Source organism: Protomyctophum bolini (genome assembly GCF_963924005.1).
Source record: "Protomyctophum bolini genome assembly, chromosome: 9".
Taxonomy (NCBI): Eukaryota; Metazoa; Chordata; class Actinopteri; order Myctophiformes; family Myctophidae; genus Protomyctophum; species Protomyctophum bolini.
The window spans coordinates 11,510,701-11,522,966 of record NC_137870.1 but is presented as its reverse complement, the minus strand read 5'-3'; the positions used below and the strand labels follow the sequence as shown (position 1 = coordinate 11,522,966).

General features: G+C 43.5%; 1 protein-coding gene across 3 annotated transcripts in view; it reads left to right on the top strand.

Moving 5' to 3' along the window:
- slc8a2b (solute carrier family 8 member 2b) overlaps positions 1 to 9,906 on the top strand; it is a gene marked incomplete at its 3' end in the record, with an annotated part of 42,577 nt that extends 32,671 nt beyond the window's left edge. For 2 of the 3 annotated variants that reach the window (XM_080772478.1, XM_080772477.1), the window contains 4 exons: positions 4,975 to 5,099; positions 8,343 to 8,442; positions 9,007 to 9,282; positions 9,530 to 9,906. In XM_080772478.1, coding sequence (XP_080628604.1) covers positions 4,975 to 5,099; positions 8,343 to 8,442; positions 9,007 to 9,282; positions 9,530 to 9,906 — 878 coding nt within the window. Of the gene's footprint in view, positions 1 to 4,908; positions 5,100 to 8,342; positions 8,443 to 9,006; positions 9,283 to 9,529 lie in introns of all 3 variants that reach the window. The other variant, XM_080772476.1, reaches the window with a different exon arrangement.
- Positions 9,907 to 12,266: the final 2,360 nt, after the last annotated feature.

Sequence of the window (12,266 nt, the reverse complement as noted above, 5' to 3'; positions counted from 1 at the left end):
CCTCCTTGTGGATAGGGAGGGGTAGGGCTGTCTTACTGAGACAATTTGTCTCCAGGAAGTAAGTGAGCCCAGGCAGTGTCCATGACATCAGAAACACTGCCAAAATCTAAACTACCCCATATTACCCACATAAAGACCCCCCAGGAAAGTGTTCTAAATCTTCTAAACGTCATTAACATATATCTTTTTGCAAAAAGGGTGAAGTGTCCCTTTAGGGTTTCTTTTAAAAATGTCAACTGACCCGTAGAGCGTCCGGCAGGCTGTTCCACAGGCTAGGGCCATAATAGCTAAAGGCCGCTTCCCCATGCCTTTTTGTGCTAGCCTCTGGAACATTTAGGAGACTATGGTGCCAGAGGACCTAAAGGTCCTGTTGGAAACATACCTGGAAATCACTGCAGACAAGTAGGCCAGAGCATTTCCATGTAATGATTTAAAAACCAATAAAAAGGATCTTAAAATCGATTCTAAAACTAACAGGCAGCAAGTGCAGGGACCAGACAGGAGAGCATTAGAGTAGTCAAGGCTGCTGGTAATAAAGCAGTCCATTCATTTTTCTGTCTCGAGAAAAGTTCGAACTCTGGCGATGTTTCTCAAGTGATAGAAAGATAGTTTGTTACATTCCTAAATTAATTTGGGCCTCAGCTCATAATCAAATATGACCCAGAGGTTTCTGACCTGCTCCTTGGTGTTGGTTGTCACTGATTTAAGTTAAACTGACAATTTCTCCCTCAGATCCTTATATATTTTTTCTTTAAGATTTGTTTTTGGCTTTTGTGCCTTTATTGATAGTTACAGACAGGAAAGAGAGAGGGAGAGACATGCAGGAAAGGTCATCATGAACGGGACTTGAATTTGCGACACGCTGTCAGGCCAGAGCCTATATGTGGCAACAGTGGCATGTGTCTGGAGCATTAGGCCAGCGGGCGCCCCCCTCCTTCAGAACCTTATCCCAATATTTCTGCCATCCAGGTGTTGGAGATGCAACTTACTAGGATGTAGATCATGGATATTTTACAGATTCAGGACAGACGTGGGATGGGAACACTTGCCTGCCATCACAGCCCTGATTGCTCATTGCAAGTCCATTGCCATGTAATCATAGTTAATCATAGAACCGTTCGGTACTGCATACACGGTTCAATACGCCCTACTGAACCGCGGTCTTTCGTTCTGAAATTAATTAATTTCTCACAGCTGTGGAGAATGTATTTCTCTGTCACACTCCGTCGTACTAAAGAAGTGTAGAACTCTATCGGTCACACACTGTCGTACTAAAGAAGTGTAGAACTCTATCGGTCACACACTGTCGTACTAAAGAAGTGTAGCACTCTGTCGGCCACACACCGCTGCACTGATCCCTCCCCTCGCCTGAATCCCTCTCCTCTATTCCCTGCAAGCGCTGCAGTCTGCACGTGTGAGTGCATAGGTGCATTTTTTCCCTTGAGTTTAATAATGATGAGGGTCATTAAATTGCGACATACGTTTTTTTTTCCTTGAAAATAATGAAAAGGCAGAAAATACTGGAATGTGTCTGGATAGGGGAAAAAAACGATTTTTATTTTATTGCTAATAAACTAAAAAAATTGGATTTATTTTAACTGTACCGAATCCGAACTGAAACCGTGGCCCCCATACCGAGGAACGGACCAAATAATGGGCAAATAACTGTACCGTTGCACCCCTAGTGTTTGCATGGTTTTATTACACCTATCTACAACAGTATTATATTCCACCTGCACCCTCCTCCACCACCTTTGCTGTGTACACCGCTGTCTAAGAAAGACATGGGGTTTCCGTTGGATCATCTGATCCTTTTTTTGTACACGCTACAGGGTTCCCCAATAAAAATTCCTCAAGGGCCGTATTTTGACTACGGTACCAGGCTGGGGGCCGAGTCGGCACGCGCAAGGTCGAGGTCTTGCCCTGAAATGAATGATCAGGGCAAGACCCCATTTGAAAAGGACCCCCAGTTTGACATGCAGAGGCTACTGACCCCCATTTAATGCCATTTATAGCTAGGACCCCCCCCCCCCCAAAGAAAAAAAAGAAAAAAGATTTTTCTTTTTTCCGCGGGCCACAAGGGGGCGCTCCGCGGGCCTAGATGGCCCGCGGGACACTAATTGGGGAACCCTGCGCTACACAATGTTTTTTATTCCAGACCACTGATAATGGCGTTATCTCCCATATTGGTTCTGGCACACATTACTGGCCACTCTCACAGTCTCTTGTTTTGGGATGAGATCAGCCTCTGTGTCACCCTCCATTTAAATCACAGCAGAGCTGGCCTGACATGAACAGTTTGAACACACAGAGGGCACTGTGTTAATGGTATGGTTATAGGAAATTACTTCTGGCAAATGAGCTAGGCACCGTGCACATGCTGCGTAAATCACGACATATTTGCAGCCTTTCTGACATAACAGAGTAGTGACTTTGCAAATAGGCAAACAACAAGATCTACCAGTTTACAGCACGCCAAAGGTCTATAAAGTCTAAGTGATTAAGGAGTGGAATGTATATTATATCTGAAGTTCTGAGCTGCTATTGAGTTAGTTTTTACTGTATGTCTAGTTGTCTACTTTGTATTCCGAGAGAGAGCAGGAGGAATTATGGTATAGGATTAAATGGGAGTAGGTTTTGGCGCACCCATGACAAATGAGATGAGATGAGATTTGGCATAACTAATCTAAACCAAACATATAACAAAAGTGCAGTGGGGGTGTACCAGATTATCATCCATTTATATGGAAATACCTTTTGGATGGAAAGTAGAATAATGAATGCCGCTTTGCTTCTCGTCTTCTTGTATCGGTGGAGTTTTATCTATCTGGATGGCATAAATATTATTAACTGGTGTTGAATCTGCGTATACGCGCAGCACCGCAGTATGCGCTGATCTTATTTTGCGGACTACACACTCTTGGGCTTTGCTTGGTATAGTTTACAAAGTAAAACTAAATAATAATAATGCTAAAGTAGAATCCATAGCAAACTAATATCAAACACGACACTGCAGCACAGAACTGACTGACACAGTGAATAGCAGGCAGGCTGACAGTGAAGTAGTATAACGGCAAAGAGCCAAAGAGGCAATGCAATGCAGTGTGTCTGGATTTATTGGAGACAATGTCGCAGAGTTGATGGTCAGTGTCCGTGCGCGCCAGCCATCAAGCACACCGCCATCTGGAGGATTAAAGTGTGTTATGAAAGTGTACCCGGGTGCGCTGTTGAATCTCGGGCAATGTGAATCATGGCCATCGGGGACCAGGCAATCGTATTCAGAAACGGTTCCAATGAAACGTCTATAAGTCTCCAGCTAGCTATGCGAATCTCCATAATAAAATATCCATCACAGTTTGGCAGTGCCCAGCCAGTAACTAAGTTTAGTCCAAAGAAATGCTATACAGAAAGGCGGAATTGAGCACAAAGCAGTAGGCTGAACTACAGTAGGCCTGTGTGATGGTGAATCATTTACCCTGTGCTTATAATAAGCTAGCACTCAAATGTGATCATGTTTTGGCTTTCATGTCTCGAGTCAAGTTGTGCTTTAAAGCAGTCAAGTCGCAAGTATAAGACTTGTATCAGAGGGAGTCCAAGTAAAGAAATCTTGATTTTGGCAGCTTAATCCCATCTCAAGTGTACAGCTCTACATTCTGTTGGGGTTGGGGTTTAGAGAATGTGAACTGCTGGACCTTAACAACTATCTCGACCTCTTAGAAGGCTAATATGACTTATTTTCTATTAGCTTAAGACACACTGTAATTGGTGTAGGTGCTGCTGCTGGTTATTTGGCAGTAGATCAATAGCACACTGCGTATCTATTCATTCTCCTGCTACTCCATGCATACAGACTCACAAATGGCCTAGGGTTCACCATGGGGCCATAAGGGAGGTGACATCAATATTATAAGGACACTCTAGAGTGGTGGGCTAAACCGTACAATGTTGTTCATGTTCACAGCAATGATCTGTTCAAATGATTTGTTCGCATTCAATGTTCAGTTCCGTAGTGCTTCTTGTCCTGGCAGAGTGCATCGAGCTACTGTGTGCCTCCGATCCTACTGACATCACTGCACAGAAACACAGCACTGTCATTCACCATTTAATTGCACAGTCTTCTTTGTAATATAATAATGTGTAGAAGTAATAAATAACTAAAATAAATAATTAAAGGTTCTTTTTTATTAGTTAAGAATTATTTCCACAAATACAATGTCTAGCATGTCTTTACGTAGGTGTAGCATACAATTTCTATTAAAATGAAAACGTGCCTACCTGTCCTTTGTGTAGAGTGTAGACTAGGACCATGCATATTTATTTCTTTTGATAACTTAAATGTGATGCCTTTCGTCCAGGAACAACAGTAGGCTACCTTTATTTCAATTAAAATATCAATATGCATGCATATCAATTGTCTGGTGAAAAACACTGCTGTCTGTCTGATGGTCTGTCTGTCGTGAGAGGAACAGCCATCCGTCCTGTGTGCGGGACTGCGGGGGTACAGTGGGGGGGGGGACGACTGCGCGGGTACAGTGGGGGGGGGGGGGGGGGAGACGACTGCGCGGGTACAGTGGGGTCCTCCAGTGGATGGCCAAGTATCTGACATTACCTTGCCGTTGTTGGTTCCATTTCACTATTACATCACCCTACACACACTCCAGCTTTCATTTCTTTATCTATGCTCTTTGTCTACTCGGCATGAGAGCGCGTACGCTCTCTCTCTCTCTCTCTCTCGCTCTCTCGCTCTCTCTCTCGCAGATTCAAGCTCAATTATTGATAAAGTGCCCTGGAAATATCTATCTTTGTGCCATGTGCTCAGTGCTGGAGTCTCTTTCTCAATCTGTCTGTCTGTCTGTCTGTCTGTCTGTCTGTCTGTCTGTCTGTCTGTCTGTCTGTCTGTCTGTCTGTCTGTCTGTCTGTCTCTCTCTCTCTCTCTCTCTCTCTCTCCCCCCCCCCCCCCCCCCCCCCTCCCAGAATCAGCAGAGGGCCAGATGAGTTCTGAGGAGGAGGAGGCCAGGAGGATAGCTGAGATGGGGAAGCCCATCCTTGGGGAGCACAGCAGACTGGAGGTGGTCATTGAGGAGTCCTATGAGTTCAAGGTACTGTACATATTATGTCTCACATGAAAATGTAAGTGTTCAATTAAAGTCGGATTGCAATGGCTTTTTTTGTCATTTTATTTTGCAGTTTCAAGTTTCAAATGGAACGTTTCTGAACCAATCAGAGCACCCATCCCTTCAGGCTATGGGATAAGCATGTTTAAACCAGTGGCTCCCAAATTGATTCAGTCAGTCTAAATTCAACCACTTCCAGATCGATGTTTGTGGTTCACAGTTATCGACTGGACTCTCTCTCCCAGACTGCTAGCAATTGTATTTAAAATCTCATTAAGTGTTTCCCTTTAAAAGCAAGTTTGTCCATTAATGTATTGCTGACCGAAAGAATAAGGTTGCGAATACAAGCGGTCGAAATGAGTTATCTCCGACGGGTGGCTGGCATCTCCCTTAGAGATAGTGTGAGCAGTTCAGTCACGCGGGAGAGACTCGGAGTAGAGCCGCTGCTCCTTCGTCTGGAAAGGAGCCAGCTTAGGTGGTTCGCGCATCTGGTTAGGATGGAGTTCTTTGTCCAGAGCCTCTCGCTGGCCGTGCGGTCTGGATGAATCTTTGACCCAGTCCAGCCCTGCCTCTCGCTGGCCGTGCGGTCTGGATGAATCTTTGACCCAGTCCAGCCCTGCCTCTCGCTGACCGTGCGGTCTGGATGAATCTTTGACCCAGTCCAGCCCTGCCTCTCGCTGACCGTACGGTCTGGATGAATCTTTGACCCAGTCCAGCCCTGCCTCTCGCTGACCGTGCGGTCTGGATGAATCTTTGACCCAGTCCAGCCCTGCCTCTCGCTGACCGTGCGGTCTGGCACTGCACTGCACTGCCAGTGTTGTCAGACCTGCTGCTCACCTCTCTCCTCCTCTCACACCCGTTCTCAACTTCTCTCAACAATAAAACAAATACTGTCTAAAATAATTACAAACCTATACTAGGCTACACAAATAAACAACACGTTCGGTTCACATAAGAAACTAAACACAACAATCCGCCCCCGACACATCGCGACCACGTTCTTTTAATGAGCCTCGCAACTTAAGTTTTTCTTCATAAAAATGTCACATTATAACCGCAGAATTTCTATGCATTCAATGTATTTACCACATGTTGTTGTCTTTGCTTACTGTAAATCGCTCTGGATTAAGAGCATCGGCTTAAATGCCTAAATTGTAATTAATTTCAAAATGACAGGAGATAAACATACAAATTATCAGAACAGGACAGGTGGAACGACGTTATAACTTATAATAAGGCAGCCTGCTGACTGGCTGACGGCTGACAGAAAGCTGGCTCAAATGCGCAGTTGCCTTAATATCGTTCCCTTCCACAGGAAGGCAGGCAGGCAGCAGATCAATATAAATGGACCAGCGCCGTTACTTTAACACAATTTGTCATTATGAATCTGTCCACCCACGTCTACCTTTTCCAAGTAGGCTAGATTTTGAAGCTGGATTTTAACATTGTTGTCCGAGTCCGACACCTTCAAAATGGCGCCCGCTCCACTCTGATTAGCATAACAACTTTACATATCTCCATTCTAAAAAGGTTCACTTTAGTTTAGTCTTTGAATTGTGCTAGAATTTCAACATTCTATCCGAATTAATTGTAATTAATTGTACAATTAACCAGGTTGTCTGTCTACTCTGTACATGGACAACATGCAGCCAACAGTCTCACTATCAAAACTCACATGTGTACACATGGGCTTAACATGGCTGAGTTCAGGAATATAAAATAAGACATGTCACAGGTTGTTTTCGAATCACTATATTTACGTTTTTGGAAAACAATTCTTATATGAGGTAATCTAAGATTCCCCTGATTTCAACAAATAACCCCACAAACTAGGGGAATAGCACACTCTAGTGGCACTGACACCCGACTTCAGTGGTCTATTTGGATTGAATCTAAACCAGCTTTGGTTTGAGCTTAAATATTCATACAGGCAATTAGCAATAGTGCTCATCCATCAAACCTGGCAATGGCGGTTTGTGCGTGTGTGCGTGTGGCGTGGGTTTGTGTGTGTGTGTGTGTGCGAAGTGAGAGAGTAAATCAAGCATACACAGTACAAATATTAAAAAATACATTTGACCAATTGAACCCTCTGGACACAACAGAAGAGCAAACACCCTGTTCAGCGTTCTGTAAGCATTGCATGGCATTTCATTTGGGCTTGTTTAATTAAAGTAAATAATGTATCTGCAGCAAGGATGCAGGATGAGCAAGAGGACAATGAACAAACACAACTATAAATAAATGAACAAACAAAAGATCAGAGCAGCTCCTTCTTTTCTATTTATCTGCCTGTCTTTTCACTGCTCTCCCCTCTTTCAATCATGTTGTCATTCAATCACTCTGCGTGTGCGTGCATGCGTGCGTGTATGTGTGCATATGTGTTTGTAATAAAATGCAATATCCCTGTCCCATGTTTATTGACCCATTGTTGAAATAAAATTAGCTCTGTCTCATGATTTGTGGACACAAAGAGCCGAGTCGAGGAAATAATTCAGTTCAGAGTGATTGACGCCCAGTTTTAGTACCTACGGATACAGATCAATGTCTGTGGATTGAAAAGCTCTGATTGCCAAAGAACAAAATAGGAGCATACAATCTGTATATATTAATGTTACAGTATATTGTGTGGAGATGGTTTATGGTTTATGTCTATGTGTGATACTTGGGCATTCTTATACAGTATGTGCAGTAGGAGGTTGAGGTTAAAAATGTAATTTTTATTTTTTACCCATTTTTCTCCCCAGTTTAGCGAGACATAATGGCTAAAGCATTTCTGGGGGTCCCCAGCCAAAAACATTGAAAACCCCTGATATAGAACAGCTGCTAGTGATGCTCCCAGAGCCGCTGTTACGAGTCATTCAGCTTCACCATTTTCCAATAGAGACCTTCTTTTGGGCGAAGGTATAAACTAAATACCTGCGATATGAATGTACATGAAAGACATGCTTACCCACCTGTCATTTGTTCATAACGTGGCATCATCATGTTAACTCAGTTGAAGACTCGCCTCTGAAGAATAAGATAGTGACATGATGACATTCTAATTGGCCGTGTTAGAATAAGATAGTGACATGATGACATTCTAATTGGCCTTGTTAGAATAAGATAGTGACATGATGACATTCTAATTGGCCTTGTTAGCGCCACCGTCTCATCTTAATGGATGTGTTATAGGTCGTGTGCTCTGTATGCTCGCTGATTAATCGTGTTGTGCTTTCTGATTGGCAGAGCACGGTGGACAAGCTCATCAAAAAGACAAACCTGGCACTGGTTATTGGCACCCACTCCTGGAGGGAGCAGTTTGTGGAAGCTGTCACTGTCAGCGCAGGTGAGGAGCTGCGTGCGTGCGTGCGTGCGTGCGTGCGTGCGTGCGTGCGTGAATCAAATTAATCAAATCAGCCTTCATCTAGGCCTACCTGTCTCTGAGAATTATACTACGTCTGTAGTAATGATGGGTCTTTGCCAGTTGGATCATTTTTAAATTAATGGCATCTGTCGGGGGCATATTATTCAAGAATGTAATGAATAAAGCTTCTCAAATTTCTGACTCACACGCTGTGATAAAGTAAGCAAATTCTGAGATCGCATTATTGTCGAACAGTCCAGACAGAGTTATAAATTATAGGACAAGAGAGAAAAGGGACTGTCTGAGCACATAATACCGGATGTTGTAATTAAACTTTGCAGTTATTATTGACAGTAAGACAGCAAGAAAGTGCTCCTTGGATGATATGTGGTTTGTAATGCAAGTACCCCCCCTTGTGGACTGACGGGCTCATTGCCAACAGAAAATATTTCACCAAAAGCTACAAAGTACTTTTTATATATTGACTTGTTAACGGGCTCATATCAATCTATTCATAATGCCTCTCCCGCTCTTCTTTCTCCATAGGCGACAGTGACGATGATGAGGAAGGCGGCGAGGAGCGCCGCCCGTCCTGTTACGACTATGTCATGCACTTCGTTACAGTCTTCTGGAAGGTTCTGTTCGCCTGCGTGCCGCCCACTGAAATCTGGAATGGCTGGGCCTGCTTTTGTGTTTCCATCAGCGTCATTGGCTTCCTGACAGCCGTCATAGGAGACCTGGCGTCCCACTTTGGCTGCACAGTGGGGCTCCGTGACAGTGTGACTGCCGTCGTGTTTGTAGCTCTGGGAACATCCATTCCAGGTGATATAGTGGGACAGACTTTATACAGTGTGTGTGTGTGTGTGTGTGTGTGTGTGTGTGTGTGTGTGTGTGTGTGTGTGTGTGTGTGCGTGTGTGCGTGCGTGCGTGCGTGCGTGCGTGCGTGCGTGCGTGCGTGCGTGCGTGCGTGCGTGCGTGCGTGCGTGCGCGTGCATCTGTGTCCACATACCGGTACATACCGGTATCTGTAATTCTGTTCTCCCTTTTCTCACTCTTTCTCTTCTCCCAGACACATTTGCCAGTAAAGTAGCCGCCACGCAGGATCAGCACGCCGACGCTTCAGTGGGGAATGTCACTGGCAGCAATGCTGTCAATGTGTTCCTGGGGATCGGTGTGGCTTGGTCAGTGGCAGCCATCTACTGGAACGTCCAGGGCAAAGCGTTCCGGGTGGACCCGGGGTCTTTGGCCTTTTCTGTCACCCTGTTCACCATCTTTGCTTTCATCTGCATGGGCGTGCTCTTGTTCCGGCGACGCCCCTCCATTGGCGGAGAGCTGGGTGGTCCAAAGTCGTCCCGCGTGCTGACGTGCATGCTCTTTTTTGGCCTCTGGTTCCTATACATCCTCTTCTCCAGCCTAGAGGCCTACTGCCACATCGAGGGCTTCTAGAATGAAATCGCACTGCTACATACACAGATATTTTGACCCTCGTACATACGTCCATTGTTAGACCACATCTCATCTGTGTGACGGGCTGAATATGTCCTAGTCTTTAATCTGAAAAGGATTACAGGCAGTCTTTACTACTGATACATCAGCCGCTGATACATTATACAATATACATGTGTAGAAATGATTTCCATCTTGATGAAACACATGATCGATCATGGACTCTGGAAGGCATAGGAAAGTGTTTGTGATGGAAGAGACACGTGAATACAAAGCGAAGGTAGCAGCGACATTTTTGAGGAGAAAGAAAGAAAGAAAGAAAGAAAGAAAGAAAAAGAAAGAAAGAAAGAAAGAAACTTGTAAAGTTGAAGTAAATTAGAGAGTAAGGAAGTTAGATGTAAGGAGTGATGTGATATTTTAGCAGCATGCCATGCAGATTGGCTTCACTGAAAGGGGTTGAGCCAAGTTGTGTTTTGAAGTTTTTACAGAATGGCATGTGTCTACAGTGATTTCGTTTAGACTGGAAGGATCAGTCTAAAATGGACGGCGTCGTGCAACAAAAAAAGCGAGATTTTTACCAGAGAGGTGGAGTTGAAACTGTGGATACCAGACATGAAACAATAGAAGTAAATCGTTGTTGCAGAGAAAGCATCATTCACAACCCACTTTCACTCAACACGCAACTAGATACCCTCTCAGTCCCTTCTACTCACCTCTCATTGGTACAACATAACTTTTCTTGAATAAGGATGGAGCGCCATTTGACCAAAAAAAGGAGGAAAAAAAAGGAAGAACAAGAAAAAAAGAGTAGAATGTTTACAATGACAGAATCCAGTCTCCATTATTGTTTACTGTGATGGACAACTGCTCATCTGACATGGCATATAGATAGAGGGAAGTGGCTTTCAACACTGCGCTGTTAGTTTACATACTGTATAAGGGCGTAGATGTTTATCTTTTCTATAGATACCAGAGTGATGCTACCTTTGGAAAGGTCGGAGGGGTTTGGAAAACTGGATCCAGAGACTATATTGGCTACATATGGAAAGACTCAGAGAACACTCTCAGAGTCCAGTGAAATAAGCAGTCTATGGTACAATTTATCAATTTGAGAAGATTATCATCTGTAAGGGGAATTACCATGCGACATCTAGATGGAGGCTCTTTCTTTGTCTGTGGCCCTTCTTGAAACACCTCCTACCTGACTTTAGTTTCACTGTAGGATGGTCTGGACTCTGGAGATCTCCCAAACTATGTTCGCATTTCTTGACATTTTTGAAAACGTTGCACATTTTTATGAGTGCTGGAGCTGTGCCTGAGTTGATAGATAATGATTTAGCTCTGTGCTGGAGGTGTAAACATGGTTTTATGTCTCACCTCACATGGTTAGCTTGTGGTCCATCAAAGTGCATTACTGTCCACTGAAGCCAGCAAAACAGCAGTCTCCTCCTCTGCTCTAGCTGAGGTAGTGATTTACAGTTGGATGGTAATACAGTATAATACATTATATATATAATATATAACAATGATTTGATCCTGAACTGAAAATGAAACAAAAAATATAGTGTAAATAATAGGTGATTACTTGATGGAAATCATTAAAGGGAAAGGTCATTTGGGTAGTGAGATTGTAGATTTATTTTCCTTGGGGGATTATAGAAAGCTAACATAATTTACAGATGTTGAGTTGGTAGTTGATAACAGATCATGAAATTCAGCCTACACATTTGTATACATTCTTAATTTAGTGGCATATGCAATAGATTGGAGTAAAGTAAGGGATTACATTACAGATTACAATGTTGACTGGGTAATCAGTTATCAGCATTGGTTACATGTGAAAGGTAATTGCACAGCCCTTGTACATAAACAGCTACTTTGAATAACATTGTAAACTGAACCTGTTTCTGTGCAATTTTCGGTCCAATATAGAAAACCTAGGATAAAATCCACTTGTACCAAATTGTCCTTGAGGGGCAGATCGGCTCTCACTCAGTGCATGCTTGTGCATTTTGTAACCAATCAACCAGTGTGGTGGGTAGATCAAAATAAGTCTCCTTTGATCACAATATGTATCCAGAGCCATGACTCCTCAATTTCCTTTCCCTTAAACCTTTAGAGGATTTATTCTATGTTATTCTATGATGATGGCGTAGGCATTTAGCCAAAATACATATTACCAACCCACATGAGTTACCAGATACTGTGGAAAATAACCACAAGAAAGGTCTACCAGTATCAAACCGTGTACATAAATGCATCCCTCTGGTTACATAATATTTGCTCAGTGGACAGTAAACTATCAATTGTGACTTAATGGATGTGGATGTTTTCTAGTCAATGCTCTATATATGTTTAGG